The sequence below is a fragment of the Poecilia reticulata genome, linkage group LG17 (assembly GCF_000633615.1).
Source record: "Poecilia reticulata strain Guanapo linkage group LG17, Guppy_female_1.0+MT, whole genome shotgun sequence".
Lineage (NCBI taxonomy): Eukaryota > Metazoa > Chordata > Actinopteri > Cyprinodontiformes > Poeciliidae > Poecilia > Poecilia reticulata.
The window spans coordinates 8,928,707-8,943,879 of NC_024347.1; the positions used below are offsets into that span (position 1 = coordinate 8,928,707).

Sequence of the window (15,173 nt, forward strand, 5' to 3'; positions counted from 1 at the left end):
CCATCGATACAGTTGCAGCCAAGCATGATTTAATGTTACACAATACAGTTTTACCAAGTTGCTCAAAGTCTAAACTGGTATTGTTGTTCATTTAAGGTGTAAAGTTTACCTTCGACCAAACGCCCCCCAAAGGCATCCCAGCGCCCCCCTTTTGTAAAAATGTCTGCCAGCGCCCCCTGCCGTCCTCTGAACGCCCCCTGGGGGGCGGTACCGCCCACGTTGAGAACCGCTAGTTTAACACGTCAAGAATTTATACACAGTTACTTTTGTTTTTTTAAACATACATAGCCATGGAGCACTGGCAACCTTGCACAAGGTTAAGATTCTATCCACAATTGTTAAATTAACAATGTTTATTTTGGAAAAACATTGTAATTAAAATCTCTGAATATTCTCTGTTGCTGGTAAAAGAGTCATATTCTGCAATAACGAAAGTCACTGAATTTAGTGTGAAGTGCTTTGGGGTCCTCTGGACTTGAAGCGCTATATGAGTGCATATCATTGGAAATAAAAGAACTGCTCTTCTTATTAGGACTACTATATATAATAACTGACATTCATTTGAATCACTAAAAAGCAGGGTATTTAAAGATCTTCCTGAATCTTTGCAGCATCTGAAACAATTTTTTTTCCAGAAATTCTGCTCATCAAATGGTCTTCATTCTTAGCCTGTAGGTCTAGTTGTTTGTAAAGGTCAAACATCCTGTTTTGACGTTCCATTGGTTTGAAAATATTACTAAGCCACCCATTAATATGTCTCTGGGCAAATTGTCCTGGTTCTGGAAATGTATTTATGTATAACAATGGCTGTGCTGATGTGCATGTTTTGTAATTTAAAGTAATTTATTCATGATTTCCTTTTCCTTTTTTTTTTTTTGTTTTTTTAAATCTCTCTCTTTCTTACTGTTTATTTAATGTCACATGCTGTTTTTATTTTAATTATGTAAAGCACTTTGAAATGCCTCGCTGCTGAAATGTGCTATACAAATAAAATTTGATTGATTGATTTGTATCATTTCCTAATTTTTAGCCATCAACTGCCTTTCAAAGTTCATTTTTTAGACACAAAATTCTTTGGAAATTTAATTCCCATTCATTTGGTTCTTAATGTTTTTATTTCCACTGGATGAAATTCCATGTACTGTAAAAACATAAAATTCCAGATATATGCAATACCGTATGAAATGTATTTACACCCTTGGACTTTTTCCACTTTTTATTGCTTTTGCAAATCAACCATGAACAAAGGCTCTTTTGACAAAATAAGTTACAAAAAACAGTAACTTTTTGTAGTAGCTAAAAAGTTACTACAAAATAATAGTAATAAAGAATATATAGCAAAAATAAGTGATTTTTACTGTTGACGATAATAGTCTCCAATTTGCATATAAAACATGAAAAAAACTATAGAAATTTTAATAGTCAAGACTGTTAAAGATTTGAAAAACTTGGAGAGTTCATAAATATTTGCTTTTTATGAAAATGACTGATGTTAAAAACAGCCTTCGCAGGTGGTGCACAAAATAAAATAAAAAGACCTTAGAATGACTTGGTTTCCTCCAGATATCTACATAGTTTCTCCTATCAGAATTTCACAATCACATTTCCATCTTCCAATGATCAAATTCAGAATCATTTTATATTAGGCAACAGTTTTTGCTGAGGTGTAAGCTCAAAGTTAGTAAAAATACATCTTTCAGCTTTTTGTTAGTGTCGTGTTCAAATCTTAGCTTATATAATCAGAGATAGAATTAGGCATTAGAAATACTCCAGACAATATGCAACCATCAGCAGGGACTTACCCCAACGGTGTCCAGCTTCTGGCCATTCTGGCTGATGACCTCATGAGGACGGTACTTTTAGCTCCACCTGACAGTCCTTCAGAACCTGCTGCTGAAGATGACGATGAGTTCAGCAGATTTTTTAAGATCTCCAGATTTAAATTCTGCCGTTTGCCGCTGCCACAGCTGGACGCACATGTGTCTGACTTTGCGTTGTTATTGGATGCTTTGAAAGGGGTCCCGACTCCGTTCCCTCCTCCACCAATCCCAGGGCTTTTCTTTGACAGGATGGAAGGGTCAACAGTGGGCTTGGCCAGGACAGGCGGTTTGACTGGTTCTTGCTTGGCATTGATGACCTCCTGACTCTTGACATACTTTGCTTTGTCAGCTTCTAGTCTCTCAACTGCACTCAGGCGGTTTGGGTTTGGTTCCGCCTGAGAACACATTAAAAATTAATTATTCTATGTAAATAGTTTCAGGCATGGAAAAATAAACATTTCATCATAAAGCAGTATGATCCAATTACCGCATACTTCTGCAACAAACCAATCAGATCAATGAAATGTTCTAACCAAAGAACATTCTCTACAATGACCACAAGTATGTTTGAGGAAGTCAAAGTGAAGATTTAAAGCCAGAGGGCTTTAACAACTGTCAAGAAAGAGCCACAAAAAGCAGTATCCAGTAAGATGGAACTTACCCAGAGACATGTAACTATATACAGGAGTGCTTTTCCACTGCAGGTTCCTAAAGGTTTTTTCTCCAAAGCTTAACTTTCCAAAGGCTTTTTATTTACCCAAGATGTTTTCTGTGAGTTTGAATGGAGTTTGAAACCTGGGCAGTAAAATATAACTCCTGACACTGAGAAGGTCATCGTTCTGGAGGAGTGCTATGACGATATGGGGGCACAGATTTCGAAGTGGTGGTGCAGGTTGTCCCTCTTGTGTGGTGGAATGTGTGTGGGAACTCGGCTACATTGTTGAGTGGTGGTCTCCTGGAGGGTGGTCTACGCCTCTTGGGGACATTTCGGACATTCTGAGGGGTACTGAGCCCTGCTCCTTTGGGACTTTCCGATTTGGGAGGGGTCATAAAACCGCCCTTCCCTCATTGAACTCTCTGGGTCCAGGCTGCTATGGATCACAGTTCCCTGTTCTTTGAATGGGTGGCACTGAGGATGAGGTTCTCCATCCTCAGTGCCGGGTGGATCAAGCACCTGGCTGGTTGGGTGACCGGATTCCAGGCTCAACCTTTGCTAGTAGTAGTATGATCCAGTAGAATAGCCCTGTGTGTCTTTGCTACTCATGTGCTTCCTTGCCTCCCTGTCGGGTGGATTCTTGCTGAGGGAGAACGCCAAGAGGACGTCTGTGGAGGAACAGAGGCTGCCCGCCCTGCTGTTCTGGGCTGCTGAGCGCTGGAAGGCTCATGACCTTCTCAAGAATATTACTTCCTCTTAAGTCCAAATGACAGTTTAGCACACACATCTACAACACATGTCCATAAACACACACAATCACAGTTACATAATCCAAAAGGTCAGAGGTCATACCAGCACAGGTTAAAATTACATAATACAACCTGTGTCACAGGATATCATGGGCAACCGTAATTTAATAAAGTTAATCATGCAATTAGGACACCATCCCCTGAAGTTACTATTGAATTATCATTAGCCAAGGGTCCACACCCCGTGTAGAACAAGGGGCTGGTTTTTACCAGGCGGAAGCATTCATCTTTTTCATATGAAACTGGATGCCATATGAGGAGTCATCCAGCTTCTTCATATGGTTTGCATGGAATGCTAAAACAGGATATATAATAAAAAAAAAAGAAGAAGCGCTCCAATTAGAATTACAATTAGCCATCTACAAACATTATTTCTAACAATTTACACATAGCTGTTAAGCTCTGAAATGAATTTAAAAATCACTTTTAAATTAGAAGAAGTTTGAAAAAATTGATCTTTAAAAATAAAATCATTCAACATGTGTAGGGTCAGAGCAGTAACTATGGACACCACATTGTAACGCATCATTGTTTCACCATGATAAATGGTTCAAAAAAATGATTAAAAGGCCAAAACTAATCTGACCTTCGACCTCAGCTGTAGGAGTCCTCATTAAGACCACAACAATGATATTCTCACCTGCCTTCTGAAGTACTCAGGGCCCTTGTTCAGGATGCGAAGAGGTACAGTGGAACTGAAGGGCGTGGTGGGGCCAGCAGACTTGCTACTTGGCAGGGGAGGAGCCAATGTCTCTGTCGGCATGGCAACAAGGCGATTGAGGTGGCCGGCCGTGGTGGCAATAAGTGCGGGGTGGTTGACAGAGGGTGGGGTCACTAAGGAACCCCCAAAACATGAAGACACAAGGTGGAGGCAAGAAAAAAAAATCTAAAAGCAGGCAAACCCCCTCACCCTGCACATCGCTTTTGCGAGAAGGCAAGAGTTACTGAGAGGGTGAAGTGGGAGAATACTGTAGTCACATAAACGGATTGAAAGGATGATCTCTGCTCTCTAATCTGTTAGCTCTTTGGATTAGACAGTTTAAATCATTTAGGTTGGGCAACAGAACAATGGAAAGGAGGCAAATGAGTGCAGTGAAAGGAAAGTCAAACTCCAGACGTGCGACAACAGCGTGGCGTGGATAAGAGATCCCATTCAGCCAGGGGACAACAGAGGCTGTTAGAAAATCAACAACCTACTGCCTCGCCACTGAGACCAGCTCTCCCTTCCACCTGATAAGCATCTGAAAAGGGAAAAGAAAAAAAAACAGTCAATGGAGTAGTTGGACATCATTTACCTTGCAATATAGAACTGCAGAATTTCTGCAAGCAAACACAAAGTAAATCATCCATTCATCTGAAGTCAGGCCATGATTGAGTTTTGTTGGTACATTGGTTATGATGGTCAAATCTTTTCTTACTTGTTTTGTTTTTTTAAATAAATGTGAAAACAGAAGAAACAACTAACAACAAACTGACATCTGCATCTGATTTAGTGTCCACTAAATGAATGTTTCTAGCTCATAACTTCTAAGTAGCAGAGATGAAAAATAAGCTTACGCTCGTCCGAACAAAAATAAAGGATTTTTGCATGAGGCAAAAATCTTGTGCAAATTTTTGCACGAGAAGTTAACTTCTGCATCTTTTCATATCTACTTGTTTCATTGTTGAGTACAGGTTTTCCTCCTTTCTTAAAAAAAACATATTTTACATCATAAATAGCTTTACCTTGCAAATAATATTTACCAGTTTCACTGGCAGAGGGTTCACTTAAACCCTCTGCTTTAATGCTGCCTGTGTATTTGGCCTCTAGGTGCTGCAGGTTGTCAGTGGGAGTCACATCTGTCAGGTAAAAAACAACAGAACTGAGTAAAGCAGAGCAAGCTGAAGTTCCTCATGTCAGCAGAACTTCTGTTTCAGATCAATGAATGACCTTGAAGGTGATGTTGTTCTAAGCGCTAGATGGATAACAGCTCTATGAACCCTTTTCATACACAGTTGTGTCTGTGGTGAACAGCTATTTAATGCTGCTTTCTTGTATGTATGTGGCTAAGGAAGGCAGACTAGCTTGTCACTTCATAAATCGCCATTCGCCACCTACTGGGCAGCCACTGTAAGTTCCCTGAGCATATCTCCAAACCCACAAGGACAGAAATGTTGAACACCTTAGGAATATCTTGCCAATTGTAAGTTTTTATACTCTTTAGGTATAAAAACAAGAGTAACATCAAAGTGCTAACATGACATAACAGAAGAATGAACCAGTCTGCATCACTGGCTCTATTTTGAAATTTGAACCCATAATGTGACTATATTGTTCTTTGGGGACTGATTGGGGGTCAAATGTGCTTCAGTGGAAAGGGCAGCCATCTTGCAGTCATATAAATTGAGGTCCAATTCCAGCTTCCTCCCAAGCCACATCAGTGTGCAACTGGGCAATGCACTCATCCAAAAACTGCCAGCTGACAAGGCCTGAAATTCACAGCGGGATTGTGGGTTGCATATTGTACAATCAATTCCTGCAAATCTACTTTTTATAATTGAATTGAAATACATTTTTTGTAAAGCGCCTTGAGATAAAATTTGTTGTGAATTGATGGTACATTAATACACTGAACTGAATAAATCCAGGAAATCCCCGCATAGAACTACAACAGAAATGTGTAATAATGTGGTTGTTTGTTTTGGACCATGAATGATAACAAAAAAACATCCACTACACACTTTGGACACTCACTCCTTCAAAGTAAAACATCCCTCCGCTGTGCCAGTGTGGCTCTTGCTAGCAGGCCAACAGTCGTCGGATTCAACGGCTTTAACAGTAAACTAATCAAAACATGAACCGCTGGTTAAAACATGCATTTAACTTAACATGAACAATTTTAACTAAAACTTTTTTGTTGTTGTTTTTGCATGCAATATTTGCCACACTTCACTTTACTTTATCAAGCCATTTAATTTTTCTATTTTTAATTGATAATTTTGACTGGATTAGGAAATTCCACAGGAACAAAGGAGCAACTGAAAATGGACTAATCCAGTTCTTGTGAAAAGACATGAAGAGACAGAAGGAGAAAGAGGAGATGGCGGATGGAGAGGAAGGCGAAGCACCAAGGATTAATGAGGCAACCAAAATAATTCAAAAGGGGCCATTGACACATTTTGCATAAATTCAACATAATACTCTAACCTTTTCCAAATAAACAGTTGCATCATGCATAATAATTAAAATCAATTAAACATTTACCAATACATTCCAACAGCAACATTACTGGACTCATTAAATACCAAACACTGCATTCCCAGAACATATTTACAATAAGATCGACAGGCAAATGCAGCATGCTGAACGAAGAGTTGTGGATAAACTGGAGTAAAAAGTAAGAAAAACAAGTCATTTATACACAGGTCTCCAACAAAATAATTTTTATCGGAGCAATAACCAGTAAGAGATGCTGGCATCTACTTAGCTAGAACAGTAATAACACTTTATTTCATTCAGCTGATGCTGTAGCAATAAACAACAGCAGGAGAAAGTAGGCCAAGCTACAGCACAATGTTCCAATGTTTTATAGTTTCCTGTCACTTTTGGAAGGCAAAAGTTCCAGTACGCTTCAGAAAGGAATAATTTATTATTCAAATATTTATCAGTTAAAGCCAATACACAATATTTTGATATTTCTGGCCTCCCAATATAAAGACATTTAATTTATTCGGACAAAAATGAGTCTGACATCCGTGTTTCTGACTGAACCTTTACTTTACTCAATTCAGAATAGAAATACCTTATATTGTTCCACAGTGTGGAAATTAGAGTGCAACAGTAAAAGTGACAAAGAATGTAGAGTCATATAGAAAAAGAGTGTTGAACATTTTTTGATATTTTGTCTGTGAATTGTTGCTGTCTTTGATGAAGTTTTTAGTAACAATTACACAGTGAGTGAGTTCTGTATTCAAAGATAAAGGCAATCCAAGCAAAGGTAACTGTGTGACCTTTTGTTGTTTGTTTTTTTTTTGGTGGTGACTTTTATCGTTTTGGCCAGGAAGTGCAATTGGTTGCATTTGTTGATGAGACACAGAATTCTCCCAACAGCTTCATTGCTATGTGCTCCAAAATGATGCCAACACTCTCCTTTATTTTTAGTGTCAACAAAACAGATGCGCTTAATACCATTAATCTCATTGGAGAAGCCATCTGGAAGCCCCTCCCCCGCTGTCATGTCCACTACACTGTCTACACATGGCCCTTTTTCATTGTATTCATTGTAATGAATAAAAAGTGGACAATTGATTTTGGATAACAATCAGTTACCCATGATTTTACCTTCAGTTAGTTTAATGTACATTTTAAATACAAATGACATAATTTGCATTTTGGGATGTTTTGTGATCAGCAGAAATTACTGACCCACATTTGAAGCAATAATACCACTCAACTTAAATGACTAAATAGTGCAAACTTTGTGAGATTGTGAAAAACAAGATCATCATTTATCATTTATCCCGATAAGATAGATACAGGGATACATTTCCCTAACATAAGAGGTATTTCTGCTCTCAACACAAAACCTTGGAGGGGAGTGTCAGGCCATCTATTGTGACCTTAAAGTTAATCATATTATGCACCCGAATTATAGTCTGAAGCACAGCAACCACTCAAAGGTTCAATCAAAACAAACTAAAGGTTTTAGAGTGGCCTGGTCAAAGTTCAGCCTTAGATTAGGTTGAACTAAAACATGACGTACATGCAGGAAAACCAGCCAGTACAGATGGATTAAACATTTCAACAAAAGAGAAAAAAGCACAAAAATCCCTCCACAGTCTTTCCTGTGAAAGACTGTCTGCCAGTTATTGCAAACATTTGACAGCAATTGCTACCGTCAAAGTTTGAACAATCAGTTATTATTATGTTTTTTTTAAGTTTCACAATTGGCCTACCACTTGTTATGAAGCCAGAAGATGAAAGGCTGATCCTTTAACAACTTCAGCTGAGGACAGTCACAATAAGCATTAAATCATTTAATTGCATGATAAATTAACACAAACTCAATTTTCATTTGCATAATTTATTGTTTTTCTCTTTTCTCTCTACTAATAACTGGATGACAAAAGTCTTCAGTCTGTTGCTTTGGTCTCAGCTAACCCTTTTGTTTGAAGGAAAATTTTGTTTACAGAGACTTCAAGTGTATTTTATTTGTTGATTTTGTTGTTTTTTATATATTTAGAATGTCCAGTTCCAGTGTTCAATGTTCATAAGAATTTAAAATTTCCTGAGAATGTGTTCTTACATTAATATGCCTTTATTACCATTATATAACTTGAAAATGTTCTGAAAACAATAACCATTTGACAGCTGACAGAACAGCCGTCAAATGGTTGTGTTTGCTTGCAATTTTATGTGAATTTGAAGTGAACTTTTGAAATTTTGCAAAAAGGAAAAAAAAAGTTGATTACCATTTGATTACCATAGTAATTTCCATCTACTGCTTTGGAGCGAATCAACCTACACAAAGTACAATTTAATCAGAGGATGTTGCTGCCTACAGCTGTACTGGATCAGATGCAGAAGTTGTCAACTTTGGACCACACATCTCGAAAATCTGGAGGTTTTTTGTTTTGTTCCTCTAAAAAGCCACTGATGCACCAGTCGATGGAAATAGGCCTGTCATGATTACAAATTTTGCTGAATGATAAATTGTCCCATAAGTTATTGCGATAAACAATGTTGTTGTTTTGAGACCATTTTCATCTAATGTCAAGGTGATGACATAAAAATGCAAGAACGCATTCTCATAGATCAAAGATCAAGATCGGAAGCCAAATTCAACAGCTATTTCATTCAAACTATTGTAAGACTAAAAATTTGAGTAATGAAAATGTATAATGTTTAATTTTATTTCTGGAAGGTGATGTGTAATTGTGAAAGGTCCCCAGATGGGGGAGAAAAAAAGAGAAGAAAAAAAAAGAATTGGGTGATGGCTTGCTGAAGGAGCTTTAAAAATGAATACTTTAGATTTAAAAGTATTAAATTTTAATCTAAAACTTTGGGCCATTTTTCACTTTTCTTTCAGTCATTGTTACTGGTTGTGTGATATTTGTTTTTGCTCTTTTGAAGAATAAAGTCAACAGAAAGAATCTAAACAATCTCGATTAAAAGTTTACATAAGGTGGAAGTTTTGACCTATAATAAGATACACAAGTTGATACAAATGGGTTTAAATGGAAACTATCCTCACCTATGATCTGTTTGCTTACAACTAGAAATTGTGAGGGAAAAATTGTACTTGTCTGAAACTTAGTAGTTCAGAATGTGCAAATATCCACCAGTGTTCTGTTCAGAACTGATGGTAAAGAACATTCTAATGGACATTGTTATCTCAATTGTATATTTACGTATTTATCCTCCTTTCTGTTGATTTCATGGGTTCTTCATTATTTGTTGCTCACATGGGGGTGGAGGTGGTGGTGTTTGTGGGCGGGGGCCGCTGAATACCAGGACAAAAATAAAGCAATGTAGCTGTTTAAAGATACACAATAAAATGCCCTGTATGGCTGAGTCATCAGACCAAAGCCTTTGCTATGGCAATGCAGCCTGCTTACAGTACACCAAGAAATATAGAGACAAGCCTAAAACGTCTGGAAAAAAGTATGACACCAGATAAATGTAACCATCCTCACTACATCAAAACAGAGAGGGAACGTTATAACACTGAGAAAATGTTTCATCAGAGGTTCTGAATCTAACATGAAAATATTCAAAAACACAAGGCCAAGCCAAACTAAAACACTGGTCTGTTTGTCAGGGATCCATTGATACAGGTGATTGTTGAGGCCTGTCTTCTGGAGGTTCTGACCGAGCAGATCAGACTGAATTGTGCTAAATGTTCTGGGGAAATCAAAGAACATGATCATAGCCATCTGCTTTGTCCAAATGACAGTGGGCTTGTTGACGCAGTTCTATGATGCCATTTAAACGTCAACTAAACAACAATAAATGAGCTGCAAGGATTCCTGATATGCGCTTGTTTGAATTCTCAGGTGGCCCAGCAGGAGTCTCTTCAGGACATTGGGACAAGGCTAGATATCTTCTGCAGCTCTGGAACCTTCTCCTAGGTCAGATTAAGGTTGAAGAGATGCATCCCACAGAGCTGCTCTGTAAAAACCTCCACGGCTTGGAAACTGTCATCATTTGGAACTGGTGAAGTTTAGTCTCTCCCACTGCCTCTTCACCTGACTTCTAAAGACAGATGGGTGGGAGGTGGAGGCAAAGGGAGCAGCAGCATCTCCTGATTTGGTTGAAGACAAGCATTTAGAACCACAAGGATCTGTGGCTGAGGTGGAAATCAGAACATTTGAGGTGTGACCGGAAAGCTGTTGCTCAAGCCGTCTATTGGGACGACTGCTTGACTGAGAAAAGGATGATGCTGAACTTGTTCATGAACTAAACCTATTGAAGAATGCCCTAGTAAATAAAATATACTTTAGTATATTAAATTGTAACATACTTTAGCATACTATATGTACTTAAACTGTAATATTTTGGAATAACTTCTTTTGTGCTTAGTATGCTTTAATAGTATTTAAATAGTATTAATTTACAATTTTTAGTATACTTAAACATACTTTTTTGGAACAACTTCAAGTTGTACTTAGTATACTTTAAGTATACTTTTTATGTAGTATTCAGGAGCTTAAGATATTTTGAGTGTACTAATTCTGTCATAGAATTATATTAAAAATATACTTTTAATATATTTTAAATATACTACTATTGTATTAGTAATGTATTTAAATTACACTTAATTTTTATTTTTGATTTACTGCTATTGCTAATAAAGTACAATTTTAATTACTCATAAGTCTTTATTCATACTTTCCTATTTTGTACATTACGTGCATATTTACATTGTTTTAGGCTAAAATTACATGGAAAGATTAATTACACAAGATATTCAAGGTAATTCAAATATTTTGTTTAATTACTGACATTTTAAAATTGTCCAATTTTACTCACAACTTTATGAACTTTACATAAATTATCAGTTTACACATCAAAATTGAACACAATGAACATGGAAATTTAAGTGTGACAAAAAAAAACACAAAAGTTATTACTTTAAAGAACAAAAATTATAATTGCATTGTGCTTTCTATATATTACCATTTTGGTAACACTATTTGATGGGGTGTGCATAAGACTGACATGACACTGTCATAAACATAACACTTGTCATTCAAGTTTTAAAGCAAATTCTTATTAAAATTGTCATTATTTACTGAATGACACTTCATGACATGTATGTTCCTAACATGAGTTATGTCATGTGTAGCCAGTATCATATCAGTCGTATGCACACCCTGTGAAATAAAGTCTTACCAACATTTTTTCAAGAGTCAATATACTATAACAGAATTGTACAAATTGTCAATATATAAAAAGTTTACAGACAACATGCTTATGAAAATCAGCACAATAAAATGATAGGTACACTTTAGAGGAAATGTGAAAACTGTTTCATCAAGGACAGAGTATTGTTTTAATTCAATGTCACAGTATTCCAGTATTACTGCAGACAAACTGACATTTCTCCTTCCTAAGAACAGTGAGGATCAACGACAGAACATTCCCTTTCACTGGATCACTGCACTTTACAGAAATCTGCAAAAAAGAACAATAGAGCAATTAAAGAGAGAAAGTATTTGTATTTAAAGAGAACAGAAAAATGGCAAAGAAAATAATACTTACAATTTTAAGACGTTTAGTACTCGCTGTGTATGTGACATCATCAGAACTGATGATGATTGGGACCGGATGCCTCGGGTGGAAAAACATTTCTGGGTGTCTTCTTTACCCGTTTATGTTAGAAGTAGAAAAAAAATAGTCATCAATGTCATAGAATCAGTTGATGTTGGACATTAACTATGAAGCTGTTTTAAGTGTGGACTTAAGGAGACAAACTACCTTAAAATCTTTCCATCCATGATCTGAACACACTGATCCTTGCAGGGTGGTGAGGGGGGCTGGTGGTGCCCATCTCCAGCAGCCATCAGATGAGAGGTAGGGTTCACCCTGGACAGGTCACCAGTCCATCACAGGGACCTGAAAGCCAACAACAAATAACATTTATGAAAGATAAATGTTAGATTAACAAGGGAAAAAATTATTTCCAGTTACCTTTAAATCAAATTATGTTTATTAAAGCACTTAGTGTTGGTAACACAGCAGTTTGTGTTGTTGAACATGTAGCTAGCTGGTCAGTAAAAAAAAAAATACTTACACCATGAAGACAATGTGAAGSTTCATCCTCAGAGCTGGTTGGTGATCTGGTGGAGCCAGAGCTTCTTCTGAGACAGAAAAGTCTTTAGGTTTCCTAACACCTGATTTCTCTGGCTTCCTCTTTCATCTTCATTTGCTTAGTTAGACTGCAAACATATGTTGAAGATAAAATCATTGATGAACGAGTTAGAACAACAACCTCACAATATTAAAGTCTCTCTGTCTTATGGAGCTTAATTAAAACCAGGTTTATGAATAAAAGTATAAGTCACAACAAACAGCCTCCATGCAGTAATAACATGAAGCTGAATGATTGCTATAGTAATAATCATACAAGTTACAATAAAATTGATAAAATAATTATTTATGAAACCAACGTAAGTTATATATCTTTACGGCACTGTTTATAGTTAAATGTAGATAATTAATAAGCAAACTTACCACCAGCTAGCAACACTTAGCAGCCTTCATCCCTCCATGCTCCTTTTGTGACACACATTTAATTTCCATCGGTTGTTGTCCAGTTGTGTTGTCGTCTAACATGGACTAGGACGTCACCAGCTTGAATTTACCAAAATTAATAACTATTGGGGCTGCACAGTGGAGCAGTTGTTAGAGCTGTTGCCTTGCAGCAAGAAGGTTCTGGGTTTGATTCCCGGCCCCGGTCTTTCTGCATGGAGTTTGCATGTTCTCCCTGTGCATGCGTGGGTTTTCTCCGGGTACTCCGGTTTCCTCCCACAGTCCAAAAACATGACTGTCAGGTTAATTGGCCTCTCCAAATTGTTCCTAGGTGTGTGTGTGCATGGTTGTTTGTCCCCTGTGTCTCTGTGTTGCCCTGCGACAGACTGGCTACCTGTCCATGGTGACCCCGCCTCTCGCCCGGAACGTTAGCTGAAGATCGGCACCATCAACTCTCCCGACCCCACTGAGGGACAAGAGTGAAAGAAAATGGATGGATGGATGGATGGATAGTAACTATTGTCAAGGCCCTCTCTACTTTGAGGCAATATTATGCGAGTAAAAATGACGAATTTGAACAATGCCTGTTATCTTCCCTGCGTTCAAGTTTTTTCTTCTCTTTATGGCGTTTTTTTGAAAAAAAAAAAAAAATGAAAGTGTGAAATACCGCCACCATCTGGTCTGGAGTGTGAACTGGAACTAATCCTGTTGATTACTGTGTAGATCTAACATCATATCTGAAAATGGATGGTGTACTTTCTTAAACAACATTACATCATGATTATCATTTTTTTATTCTTCGCTATTTTAACAAAAATAGAAAAAGATTATTAAGGCACCTAAAAGACATACTTTTTAGGTGCTAAAATGTATGCCTAAAATTTACATGAAAAGTACTTTATAGGTGCCTAAAAGACATACTTCTGTATATGTATCAATTAGTTTTATTTTGTAATCAGATCGCTGCGTGATGCAGACTTCTGGCCATTTCCCTCTTGAAAATGAGATCTGGATCTCAACGGGGTTCACCCGATTAAATAAAAGCATACTTTATTAACTTAATTTACACTGAGATGTAATTTAAAACATACTGAAATTAATAATTTAAAGTAGCGTTAAGTGAATTTAAAAAAATTCTATTTTGAGCATATATTTTAAAATATGCACAAAATATATTTTAAATATACTTGAGCAAGTGTATATTTAGACTTGGGCAAATATATATTGTGTTCACCTAAAGCATTCTTTTATTTAATATATTTATTAAAGTGTATTTTGGTACAATTATGTTTAAGTGTGTTTAAAGTTCTAATTTTGAAATTGGTACAAGTATACTTAGTATACTTCAGATATATTTATAGGTAGTACACATTATACTTAGTATACTTAAAGTGTACTTTCACAAATGCAAGTATGTTTGAAATATACTAAAGTATACTTTTTTTCAACTGGGTGTGTTCAGTTTATTTGCTGTATCCAGAGTTTAATCTATATGTTCCTCCTTCTTCTTTTAGTCTCATTTTATTTATCCCAGACATTTCTGTTAGCATTAAGAATCAGAATGCCTTTATTGTCATTGTACAAAAGCACAGTGGAATTTCTAGAATTTGCTCTCAAGTTTCTTTCTTTACATCTTCTAGCTGTCTATAATCTTAATTACAAGCTCCCATATAGTCCTAAATAATTCCAGTCTCCTTCCTTAAAGTTTCCCTTTTCTTGTTTAGCAATTTCTTTAGATCACTGCTGATCCAGAGTTTGCTCTTGGAAAAACATCTAGCTATTCTAGTAGGATAGAGTTGTCTATAGTTCATATATATTTAGTCAGTCCTATTTTCTGCCATGGCACTGATGTCCTTTCCCTGTGGCTGACAAAGTGCATCCCAGTCTGTAGCCTCAAAACAGTCCGGCAGAACTTCTTCAGCCCACTTTTTGCAGTTTTTTAAAATTACATTTTGCCTTTGAATGAAGGGTTCATATTTGGAGCAAAGCAAAGCGAGGTTGTCATCTGATTTTTCCAGAGAAGATCTTGCTTTAGACCAGTGTTTCTCAACCTTTTGCAGCCCAGCGCCCCCCCAGCCTTTATCCAGGTCCCTCTACGCCCCCACCAAAGAATTTGCAGGCTACTTTGTACTGACTATTATTTTATCATTAATATT

The 15,173-nt window shown here is 36.9% G+C and overlaps 1 protein-coding gene across 4 annotated transcripts in view; it reads right to left on the minus strand.

Moving 5' to 3' along the window:
* Window positions 1-15,173, minus strand: part of fam110b (family with sequence similarity 110 member B) — a 32,832-nt gene that overhangs the window by 9,483 nt on the left and 8,176 nt on the right. The window contains exons 2-4 of one of the 4 annotated variants that reach the window (XM_008433551.2): window positions 5,028-5,123; window positions 3,925-4,525; window positions 1,803-2,215 (exon numbers count right to left, since the gene is read on the minus strand). In XM_008433551.2, the coding sequence (XP_008431773.1) occupies window positions 1,803-2,215; window positions 3,925-4,047 (536 nt within the window). In that variant the 5' untranslated portion in view covers window positions 4,048-4,525; window positions 5,028-5,123. Of the gene's footprint in view, window positions 1-1,802; window positions 2,216-3,924; window positions 4,526-5,009; window positions 10,767-15,173 lie in introns of those variants that run through there. The other 3 variants (XM_008433550.2, XM_017309995.1, XM_008433552.2) reach the window with 3 other exon arrangements.